This window comes from Martes martes (assembly GCF_963455335.1).
Source record: "Martes martes genome assembly, chromosome: 16".
In the NCBI taxonomy this organism is placed as follows: Eukaryota; Metazoa; Chordata; class Mammalia; order Carnivora; family Mustelidae; genus Martes; species Martes martes.
In genome coordinates, this window is record NC_137904.1 from 41,254,207 (window position 1) to 41,266,588 (window position 12,382).

At 42.1% G+C, this 12,382-nt stretch overlaps 1 protein-coding gene across 3 annotated transcripts in view; it reads left to right on the forward strand.

Moving 5' to 3' along the window:
• The first annotated feature begins 1,881 nt into the window (after positions 1-1,881).
• Positions 1,882-12,382, forward strand: part of SKAP1 (src kinase associated phosphoprotein 1) — a 278,719-nt gene continuing 268,218 nt past the window's right edge. For 2 of the 3 annotated variants that reach the window (XR_013968074.1, XM_080825335.1), the window contains exon 1: positions 1,888-2,074. Coding sequence is in view for 2 of the 3 variants with exons in the window: in XM_080825335.1 (XP_080681461.1) it covers positions 2,029-2,074 (46 nt within the window). In the remaining variant the exon portion in view is untranslated. Of the gene's footprint in view, positions 2,075-12,382 lie in introns of all 3 variants that reach the window. The other variant, XM_080825334.1, reaches the window with a different exon arrangement.

The following is a 12,382-nucleotide window of genomic DNA, read 5'->3' on the forward strand; positions in this document are numbered from 1 at the left end:
GACAGTTTCAGATTTATAGAAAAATTACAGTGCTAGTACAGAGAGCTTGGATCTCTCCTCCCTTGCTTTTTAACACATCATAAGTACTCAAAAGTGATTCCAGATCAGTTACAATTTTATAGAAGGAGCAATTGATAAAAATGCCCTAGCAGCCTAGAAAAGCCAGCCTATTGTTAAATTTCCAGAGCAAGAAAGAGCAGCAGCAGCAGCCAGAGTCCCCAGAGTCTTGCCAGCCCCTGTCCCTTCATGCCCAGCCCAATTTGCTGCAACTTGTAGGTGGGTCATGTGATCCTGAAACCAAGTGACCATCCCTCTTCAGACTGCAGGATGTGGACGTGTAAAGATGACTCAAAAACACTGCACCCCTTAAAGGATCAAGCCCCCAACCCTGGGAAACTACGCCAGGAGGCAGGCAGTCCTACGTCATGTCCTTCTGGACAGTTTCTCCTTGGGACTCCCGTCCTCATATCCATGGTTCCACCATGATTTTCCCTGAGGCTGCCGTAAAAACCACCTCACCCATCTTCCCTGGGTTCTCTCCCTTACTGCTTCCAATCCTCCCCACTATTCAGTAGGCTGACTCAGACTAGAAGCTACATTTTTTATAAAGAAGGAAAACGGTAGAGGTAAAGCAAGATGGGCAATATCACACACTACACAGGTCTCTCGCCAGCTCAAAATTTTTCAGTGTCCCCCCGGTACACAGGCAGCTGAGTTCAAAATCCTTGCGCTGACTTTCATGAACCTTCACAATAAAACTTCAAGTTTTCTTAACAACCAGAATTTCCCTACACCATCCAGGAAAAGGGCTGTCAGCTGTTCCTCAAGGAGAAGGTTTTTCCCTCTTTGTTTAATCTGGTGGCTCCACCTGGAAAGCCCTCGTGCCCCTTCGAAGTCTGTTGTGTTCAGAGCCCATCTTGAATGCCATATGCACATTAAACACACAGGCACCCACACCTTCCTCCTTTTTATATTTGTCTCCTTCCCTTTACTGCTCATGGCACTTTACACCTTCATGGCACTTGGTTTATTGTGCTTAAAAAAGTTCCATGAAACTATTTTGAGATCATTGAGATCCCCAGAAGTTAAAAGAAATGATACCGTGATCCTCTCTACCCCTTACTCAGTTTCCCCCAATTTTAACATCTGGCGGTATGACAGTACCCTATCACAATCAGGACGCCAACCCCTACTGTAGTTTGGATAAGGGGAGGAGGACATTTTCCTGTGATCTTGTCCTTCACTTTCCTGCCTTTGTCAGCTGTTAGAGGGTAAAGGCTTGGTTCCCCTCTCCCTCGGCCTTCTCCCCAGGTTACCCCTTCCTTTCCTCACATCCTTTCAGCTTTTGTGAGGAAGGGACGCTGGCTGCCTGTATCCACGGCCGCTCGGCTTCTCCCCAATGTTGGTGGCTTCATATTATTTATTGGGACGAACGGCCATTCCTTTGAGGCAGCTGGTTTGCCGAAGAAGACAGTGAACGTTCTGCCCCGGTTTTCTGGGCGTGGACGTGCGAGATCGCGAACTGCCCGCTGCTGGGCTTGGCGGGGACGGATCTCCTCGGATTCTGCCTCTTCGCGCCCCATCTCGGGCACCACCGTGGCTTTTAAACCCGCCCCCGGAGGCCAACTGCCCCGTGCCGAGGACAGAAAGTGTCCCAGGAGATGAAGTTCCTTTGGGCAACGTTTAGTCTTTTGTTCTGGTGGGGGGTTTGCCTGGGCGGCGCGCCCCGCCCTCCAGTCCTCCCACCTGAGAGCGCCGCGGGAGTGGCGCGTGCACCCGCGCACAGGTGTTCCCCCTCCCCACCGCCCGGGGCGCGCCCCCCGCCCGCCGCGCGCGCCACTTCCTGAGCGCGCCCCGGGCCCGCGGCCCCGCCCTGCGGCCAGGCCGGGCAGCCGCGGCAGCAGCGGCGGCGACAGAGGTACAGGTGCCTTCGCCAGGCGACAGCCGCCTGCCAGCCCGCCGGCCCTGGCACCAGGCCTTCACGCCCCTCTCCCGCCTCACACACCGGCATCCCCACCGCCCGGCCAAATGCAGGCCGTCGCCCTCCCCGAGGAGATCCGTTGGCTCATGGAAGGTAACGCCCTGGCCCAGCCCCAGGCCCCCCCTCCCGGCCCCCTGGGAAGTCCCTCGGGAGCAGAGCTGGAGGCCGACCCCGAGACGCCAGGGGCTCCCAAGACCGGCCTCTCTTTGCAGCTCCATCACCCACCACCTTCTAGAACCTCAAGACTTCTAGAGCCTTCCACTCTGCACAGCCCGATTTCCATCCTGCCCTCCCAGGGTCCCACTCACTCCCCTCAGTTCCACATTTTCTTTTGCCTCGAGGCCTCGCCACCTTTCCACGTCACCTCCGGCCAGGTTCTTGGGGGCCCGTCCATGTCTTCGGCCCGACCCTTTCCCCTCCTGACAGCCCCCCGCGACTGTGGGGATTCGCCTTCCTCCCTCCCCAGCCCCGAAGACCCCCAGCTTCCTGCTCAGAGCTTCTGAGGCTCTCAGGGAGCTGTGAGCCGCTTGTGGGATGCGGTGGGCCAAGGCCTGGGGGTTAGTGTGAGTTCTGCCCGCGCCGAAAGCCCGTGCCTCCCTTAGCCAACAGCAGACTTCTGGGGGTCTTGCTGTCCATCCAGGGAGGTGGATGCAGTAGTACGTTTCTAACTTTTCTAGAAATGCCCCAACCTGGTGTGTTTACCTTCAAACTGTGGTGCCTAAGCAGTCCTCGTAAGAGTTAAGGCCATACTCAGCTACACTCCACAGATCCTTCTAACGCTGGAAAGAAACTTTTTGCTAATGGGCGATAGGGCCTGCTCCATTCACACTTTTTCTTCCAGCGAAAGTAACTTGCTTTCCTGTAACTGACCTTCCTGGAAGGACGGAGGCCTGGAATCTGTGCTTGCATACAGGTCCCAGGAGGAAACTACTCTGAATTAAGCCTTTTGGCATCCAAGTGACATTTTTGACACATATTTAACAGATGGCCTGCTTTGGGCAGGTCAGACTTTTGGCAAGGAGTATTTTTTTTTCTCGGTTTCTCTCAATTTAATTGGTTTTATATCTCCATTACCTTGTTATCTTGCTATAAATGCCTCCTAATCAAATATTTGGCAGTCCTTTTGATCTCTGTTTGTAGCACTGTTTCCATTCTGGATTGTTTCTATGTAAAAGCTGTCAACTAGGTATTTCTTCTGAGGTGAAGTTTCCAAAATCCACTTCACTTATGACCCAAGTAAATCTAAACTTTCAGAGTAGAAAAGTATTTGTAGGGTAAAATAGCGTCGTCTGGGTATCTGAGAAGAAGCAATCCAGCCTTTCCCTCTGCCGTTGGTTCAATATTGGATGGTGAACGTAGAGAGAGGCTGTAAGTGTGGTGGTTTCTGGGAGAGAAGGAACTGTGTCAAAAAGTGTAATTCTGCCCTTGCATTTAAAAATGTAAAGTGATTCTTTTTATTGGTATCTGTCATTTGATGAGAAAAAACCTATTTTGCAAGCTTGTTAACCTGTACTTCCGTTTTGTGTGGAGCCTTAGTAATAAATTCCTCTATATTTTCAGAGGTTTGCAATGAAATGCACTCCTTTAACATTTTTGATGTGCTGTTCTTTATTGTTCAAAACTGACACTTTGGTAAACAACTCATTTCTGCACCTGCCACCTTCCTTTAGCTTAGATTATTTTCTTGTTAGCTGACTGTTTTTAATTGAAGTCTTCAGATCTCCTTCTAAAGCAGAACCTTTGTTTGCTGACAAGTAGAGCAGGGTATGAATGGAGATTAATTGCATGTCACATACTTCTGTGTCAAACTTGCTGTGTCTTAACAATCTCTGTTGGTGCTTGGGTCTTTAGAATCTACAGGGGAGTCTGAGATTAAATTTTAAGGAGCTTCATTGGTTAATGCATTTCTTTAAGGCCTTTTTTTTTTTTTTTTAAACAGTTTGCAATCAGAATCTGAATCTGAAAGGGGGGAGGGAAGGTAAAGGGATTCCAACCAATAATTCTATTGAAAAATGTTTGAGGACTATGTTTTTGAAAGGTTCATGTAATCATAGCAGCACATTGGTTTTAGATTTTTTTCATTGTTTTTTGTTCTGTTTTGTTTTTTTATGAAAGATTGTCTCTGCTGTAGACCAGCAGAATTATTCATTATACTACAAATAATTTGTGGATATTAGAAACCCATAATGGCTTTCAATTTATTGTCTGTTGCTGTGTGCTTGTCTCCCCACCACACACACTTTTTAAGGTTAACCGTTGACAATTAGAAAATATGTAGGTCCTGATCTCTTTATTGTCACTCAGTGGAGAGAGTCATAGGGTGAGGGAGCTGCTACTTCAGGGCTGCCCACATGGCTATGGGGGTGGAGTTTCCACAATGAATTACTACTTTCATAAACCAAGGCAGAAGCATTTGCACAGTGATTTAACGCTGGCCATCACAGCCATAACTTAAGCATTTATTTATTTATAACTACACGAGCATAAATGACAGGGGCGTTTTTTGACATAATATGTGTGCTTTTAAAAATAAAATATGCAAAGCATTATGAAAGGTTTATGCCAAAATTTTGCATAATGAAGAAGGGAACAGAAATGTTGAAGGTCTAAAATTAATTTTGTTTCAGGAGAAAATTTTAAATATTTGAAAATGTTTCATTTGACCCAGAAACTTTCTGGGAATCCGTGTTACTGAAATTAAAGGACATGAAGTGTATGTACAAGGATCAATCTTAACTGTCCATGTGTTGGGAAAGGTGGGGTGATGGTATGAATGAATTATCCATCTTTTGGAATATTTCACAGTCATTAAAAAGAACGTGAAGGATCTATATATAGTGGCTTGGAAAGTGTCCATATTTTTAAGACTAATATATATAATCCATTTTTTAAAGATTGTATTTATTTATTTGACGGACAGAGATCTCACATAGGCAGAGAGGCAGGCAGAGAGAGAGAGAGAGAAGCAGGCTCCCCGCTGAGCAGAGAGCCCGATGTGGGGCTCGATCCCAGGACCCTGGGATGATGACCTGAGCTGAAGGCAGAGGCTTTAACCCACTGAGCCACCCAGGTATCCCTATAATCCACTTTTATTTGAAAACAAAAAAAGTGGGGGCACCTGGGTGGCTCAGTGGGTTAAGCCTCTGCCTTCGGCTCAGGTCATGATCTCAGGGTCCTGGGATCGAGCCCCACATCGGGCTCTCTGCTCCGCAGGGAGCCTGCTTCCTCCTCTCTCTCTGCCTGTCTCTTTGCCTACTTGTGATCTCTGTCTGTCAAATAAATAAATAAAATCTTTAAAAAAAAAAAAAAACAAAAAAAGTGAACCAACCCCTGCCTCCTATATATTATATATGTATTTTTGTAAGCCTAGGAAGAAGTAAGAATATACACCTAGCTGTTAATGTTGGTTTCTTTGGGAGGGGAATGAGAGGGTGGGGGAGACAGATTATCACTTTTATTTCATGCATCTTCATGTTGTGACATTGACCATATATTACTTTTGTTAATCAGATGAACAACCAGTAGAGTTATTTAAAAGAAAACGGAACAAACAAAAGACAGATAGAAGCTTGGAGAGGTCAGAGTGCTAAAGGAAATACCGTTAACCAAGGTTACGATTATGTTTTTCCCTTGTTAGCTCAGGGCGGGGGACGGGGTATGTGTGTGTAGAAGGTGGGGATTTTTTTTAATGCTTTCTTGGATTTTTGGCAAATGTTAAAGCAGCGTAACTCAGGAATAGTTAAAGTAGAGTAACTCAGGAAACAGCTTTCTCAGATAGACTCTGTCAAGCTCTCTTATAGAAATAGTAACTAGTCCATATCAGCAAATAAGTACCTTACAGATAAGTAAAATGAAAGGTGTTTACTGCCTTATTGAAAGAGGAGGAAATATTCAGGTCTGTTTTCAAATTATCAGGCTTCAGATGTAGAAGTTATCTTTTTGTTTTTGTTTTGTGATAACCATACTGAAAACAAAAACAATGGAGTGCTGGCAGTTTGCATGATCTTTGTTCCACAGATATAAACATAATCAGTTTTTTCCTTGTCTTTGTATCCCTGTTTTTGAAGTCAGAAGCACAAGAGGCAAATGTGAAGGAGGTAGAATATGTATTTCTTCAGTTCACAATGTGCTGTGTGTGATGGAATGGGGAGTACTGATTTTACCCTAATGGCTAATAAGTCCCACCTGCCTCCAAGGTACCTAAATCCTGCAGGGAATATGGAGTAAAGCCAAAACAACATCCACATCCAGGCTGCATTGTAGCAATTGCTGTGTTAACATTAATTCTGATACGCCTATGGTTACTTATTTTTAAACTTCCTTGGAAAGAAGCAGTCATTAATCACATCCTTCTAGATTGTTCTCCAGATTTGTATTGGTCGATGCAGCCAACCATAAAATCCTTTTCAATATAGTAAAATTCCAACTCTGTGCAACTCACAGGAGTGAGCTGCTCTGGAGAGCTGAGGATATTCTCTTTAAGCACTCTGACTTTTTATCATAAATATTTGTGATCAATCTTTTTCTTTTTTCTTTTTTTTTCTTTCTTTCTTTTTTTTTTTTTTTTAAAGATTTTATTTATTTATTTGTCAGAGAGAGCGCACAAGCAGGCAGAGTGGCAGGCAGAGACAGAGAGAGAAGCAGGCTCCCTGCTGGACAAGGAGTCCGATATGCAACTCGATCCCGGGACCCTGGGATCATGACCTGAGCGGAAGGCAGTGGGCTAACTGACTGAGCCACCCAGGTGTCCCTGTGATCAGTCTTTTTCTAAAATGTATTAGGAATTTTTCTCACTTCCTCAACCAACCAGTCTGTGTTCAAAGGGACTGGCCTTTGAACAATTTAACACAAGAGTTGTTACAGTGAATATGGGTTATCATATTTGTGGAAATATTTTGAGTTGTTTAGGGATGATTCTGCCGTAAGTGTCCCAGGACTGCTTTGTGAATGTCAATGTCTGTTTTGTATTTTTCTTTTTGTCATATTTTCCTACTGTGAGGCTAGGCCTATCACTTTACACCATGCGCAGCGTGTCTGTAACAGTGCTACTAGAACATCAGGTAATCAAGCTTATTGGAACTGATAATGTGTAAAAGAAGGTTTGAAGGGCTCTTTTGATGAACACAGTATCCTGACCTTTAGGTGTGGAATTCGTGACATGCATTTGGCTCTTAAGAGTCTCTTTTGCTTAATTTGTGGTACTGGATTGTCTTCTAACTAGGTGATGCTATCAAAAGGTGAGACATAAGCATACTTTTTGTTTTTTTACGTTAAAAATATCTCTGATTATTAAAGTAATAGTGATCATTGTAGAAAATTTAGAAAACACACAATGATAACATGGTCACCCATGGTCAAAAACTGTTAAATTTCCATGTATTTCTTTCAGTTTTTAGTGTATGTACATACTTTCAAAGTTGGGACATATTGTGTGGATAGTTTTGTATACTGATGTTTCCACTTACAGCCTCTCAGTTGCTAAGGTCTCCTGAGCATTTTCTCAGATCATTAAATTTTTTTTTCTTTCTGGTGATTTAGAAGTTATACATTCAGGTTTTATTCCACTGGTAGTTTCCTCGTTATGGCTTAAAAAAAAAAAAAAGCACACCATGTCCCTTTGATTTGGCAACATTAAGTATGAAAGGGTGTCTTTTGACTCTTTCTTTTAGTGTGAAATGTGAAATTGCTATCATCTGAGATTTTAAGTAATCTCTATACCCAGCGTGAGCCTCGGACTCACACCCGGAGATCAAGAGTCACATGCTCTACTGACTGAGCTGGCCAGGTGCTTCAGGTTCAGAGAATTGTTCAAGAGACTTCAGACTCAGAGAATTGTTCACGTTTTAGTATGTATATTACATTACAATAATTATTTTTGATATTTGTGTAATTTTTAAAAACTTTTATTTATTTATTTTTAAAGATTTTATTTATTTATTTGACACAGAGAGAGAGAGATCACAAGTAGGCAGAGAGGCAGGCAGAGAGAGGGGGGAAGCAGGCTCCCCGCTGAGCGGAGAGCCCAATGCGGGGCTCAATCCCAGGACCCCGAGATCATGACCTGAACTGAAGGCAGAGGCCTTACCCACTGAGCCACCCAGGCGCCCCTTTGTAATATTTTAAAACCATAGCTATAATGCCGTTTTTCCCCTTTAATTTGCTCATTGCTTACTTTTGGCACCATGGCTTTTTTATTCATGAACTTTTAATTTTATCTCTTAGATATTTAGACTGGGCTGATATGGTAGCCACTAGCCACAGGTGGCTATTTAAGTTTAAAGTAAATAAAACAAAAAATTTGCTTCCTCAGCTGTAGTAGCTACATTTCAGCTGCTCAGTATCCGTACTGACTACTAGATTGGACAGTGCATAAAATTCTAGTAGATGATGATCTAGAATATAATCCTGAGTGAATTTCTCAAAGAGGGTTCTTTGATACTCTTCTTACTGATCCCCTGCGTGTCTGAGAATGTGTCTGTCTAGTTTCATATAAACTTAGGTTTGGGCATAAAATTCTGGGATTACCGTCTGCCCATTCCTTCCTCTTCCTAAGTCACCCTCTAGAAGTGACCCATTGTCTTCTGGTCTTTAGTTTTGTGGAGGAGAATTCTGATGTCAGCCTGATGTCTTTCTTTTACAGCCCATTCCTTCCACCTTCTGCCTGGATGTTTACAAGATACTGTTCTTTGCTCTCTGAAATGTCACTAGATAGTGTTAAGGTCTTAGGCTTTTTAATAATTTTGCTCAGTTTGTAATGAACCCGCTTGATCTATAGACTCAGGTCTTTCTTAAACTTGGCAAAGTTTTCTATTATCACTACTTTTGCTCCATTTACTTTATTTTGTCACACTGGGGTTTCCAGTGTGCATTTATTGAATCCCAGTCCACTCTACTATTTCACCTCTTTTGTTTTATCTGTCACTGACTTCATTATGATTATAAATTCGGCATTCATTTTGTTTTAATTTCCTTGTATTTTTCCTTACCACTCACTGTTTCATTTTCACTACATCTGCAAAGCTCTGACTTGTAGATATAATGACTTTTTGTATACTTTTGAGACTATGAATTAGAAATTTTCTACATATTTCTTTAATAATAAATCTACTTCAGAGGGAGGCATTTTTTCTACTTCTTCAAGATGGTCTTTTCTCTTTGAACTTTAGTGTCTTCTCATAGGTCCTATATGGTTTTTTTGTGTTCGGTTTGCCTAGATTCAAATCCTGACTCTGCCACTTTCTTGCTACTTGTTTGATATCAGGTCTCAGTTTCCTCATCTGTAAAATAGGGATAATAATAGTACCTATCTCATAGAATTTACATGAAGAATAAAGGAATGAATATTTGAGAAGAACTTAAATAGTACCTGGCATATATTACACATCATGTAAATATTTGGTAAAATTTTTTGAAAATTACTTTCTTTGAGAAAGTCTTACCAATTTTTTTTGTTTAGTTTGTTTTGTTTTGTTTGCATTTACCTCTTCATAGGAAAGCTTCCAGACATGGCCTTTTACCTATGTTGGTGATTTCCCCTTGCTTCTCTAAATTAGGGTAAGTTTGTAGGGTTTCTTTCAGAGTCTCCTCTATTTCCTTCTTTCCTTAGATTGGAGTCCTGTAATCATTCTGTGAAAGACTTTATGGAAGAAGCATAGAGGAAATTTACTTCATTACTAACTTAGGAAAAATATGGGTTCCTTATCTTGTTATAGAATGCTGTGTCTGTATGTATTTGTGTGTATGTACACAAAGTAGCCCTTTTGCTTTACTCCTCTGTTGAAAAAATTGAAAGGTTTACTCTTCCTCTTCTTCCCTTTTTTTTTTTTTTAAAGATTTTATTTATTTATTTTACAGAGACACAGTGAGAGAGGGAACACAAGCAGGGGGAGTGGAAGAGGGAGAAGAAGGCTTCCTTCTGAATAGGGAGCCTGATGCGGGGCCTGATCCCAGGAGCCTGGGATCATGACCTGAGCTGAAGGCAGACGCTCAATGACTGATCCACCCAGGTGCCTCCCTTCTTGTTTTTTAATATATATATTTGGGGGGCACCTGGATAGCTGAGTTGGTTAAATATCTGCCTTCCACTCACATCATGATCTTTCAGGGTCCTGGGATCGAGCCCCATGTCAGGCTCACCACTCAGTGGGGAGTCTGCTTCACCTCTGTCTATCCTCCCCACACCACTCATGCTCCTCTCTCAAATAAATAAATAAAATCTTAAAAAAATATATATATATATATCTTTTAATTGGTAGAAATCTTTGAACCTCATTGTGGGTATACCCTAGATGTTAGGTGGGCTGCCCAGATCTTTTGAACTCTAGGCATGATCTATTCCTCATGCAAGCACAAACATCTCCTAAAAATCTTAATATTTCTCAAGGAGCATGCATTCTCAGGGTTGTCTTTCCTTCCAGGGTCTTAGCAGCCCTGAGTTATATAGGCATAAACTTGTGGATCCCAGCTCAGGTGATTTTATTTCTCAGGAGAGACTTTTGGCAACACACGAATACATTTTTTTTTTTTTTTTTTTGGTCACAACTGGGGAGGATGCTGCTGGCATCTAGTGGGTAGAGGCCAGGCATGTTGCTAAACTTCCTACAATGCATAGGACAGCCCCCACAATAAAAGAGTTATACAACCCCAAATGTCAGTAGTGCCAGAATGAGAAACCCTGGCCTAGACATATCCTTTTCCTCAGTTTCCACAAAAGCCTACCTGTGAAGCCCCTGTGACAGTAGATGACATCACTTGAGATTTAGGCGTTGCTGGGAGAGGGAGGAGGGGTTTACATAGCAGTAATGCAAATTATTTCAATTTGAATAGGAGGCATCCCTATTCCTAAACCCTTTTGCCATCCCAGTCATCGGAGACTGCTCTCTGGCCCTTCACCTGAGGTGGTTCTCACCCTTATACCTTCTCACAGGCACTTTCTCCCTTTATCATATCTGGAGCAAAACCAAAAAAATAAAAACAGAAAACCCCCAACCCTTGCCATCTGAAAAGATAGTTTAGCTATCTGTTTAGTTTTTAGGCTCCCCACAACACCCACACACAGAGATACAAGTTATTTTTCCAAATGGTGACAGTTCTCTAAGAGGAATTCTGGAACCTGCTATTAAGATAATAACATTTTTACCTCATTATATGAGTGTAATACTTAAATAATTTTCTATCACTTTGCATATTAGAAAAATAAGTTTCAAGTTTTTCCATCATCTGAGAATCTTAACATATTGACATAACTATCATAGATCTAATTTTTTCATGTTATAAGCCATTACACCCTACAGAAATCCTATAATTTCTGCTACATTTATTCATATTTATTTCCCCTGTGTTTCCAAGTTCATTGCTTGCTTTTCCGGTTTGTCGGTGCTGCATTATAGGCTAGGTGATTATAACAGATGGCTTTTCTGGTTTGGAGAAGTGAGTTCCACTGTTTAAATTTTACTATCCAGCTTTTACATGGAAGATGGGACAGATGTGGGCTCAGGAACAAAGTGGTCTTACCATCCAGAGAGCAAGCTTTCCTGAAGGCCGATGGGCTTGATGAAATCATTTATGAGTTACTTAAATTCTCATCTAGGATCTCCTCCTAACATTGTTAACATTCTAATATTAAGATGTTACAGGGAAATAAGGTTTTTATTCACATAATAGGAGCTTTGCTAAAATGTGCCCAGTGACACATATTCACACTTACATAAAACAATATAGAACAACAGTAGGGTTGAGTTGAAATTAGTGAAGTCGGTGTGCCTTCTAAATCAGGTATGTGAAGTATGCTGTGGTATTTAGCTACTAAAAATATCTTTTGTTTATTTGTTTTATTTTGTGTTATTTTTATCGAATACAATATACTGCCAGGAAAATGCTTAATCATTACTGTACAGCTCAGTGAAGCTTCACAAAGAGAACGCATCCCCTAAACAATGGGAAGACTTTGTTTACCAAAACTTCCAGAGACCCCCTGTGCCCTTCAGTAGCTACTCACACCTACAGGCAAGCACATCTCTGATTTCTAACAGCAAAGTTCAGTTTTGCTTATTCAGTCATATAATACCTTCTCATGGCTCTGGCTCTTTTGCTTATCATTTGCTCAACATATGCAGAAAATCTCTCTTAACTGAACTGTAACAAACCTTAAAATCATACTGCCTTTGGGGTGCCTAGGTGGCTCAGTCGGTTGAGTGTCCAACTCTTGGTTTGGGCTCAGGTCATGGTGTCAGTGTCATGAAATCAAGCCTCAAATCGGGCTCCATACTCAGCACGAAGACTGCCTGATATTCTCTCTCTCCTTCTTGCTGCTCACACGCTCTCTCTCTAAAATAAATAAGTAAATAAAATCTTTAAAAAAAATCACACTGCCTTTAAAGTAATTTTTCCTTTCTGATAACT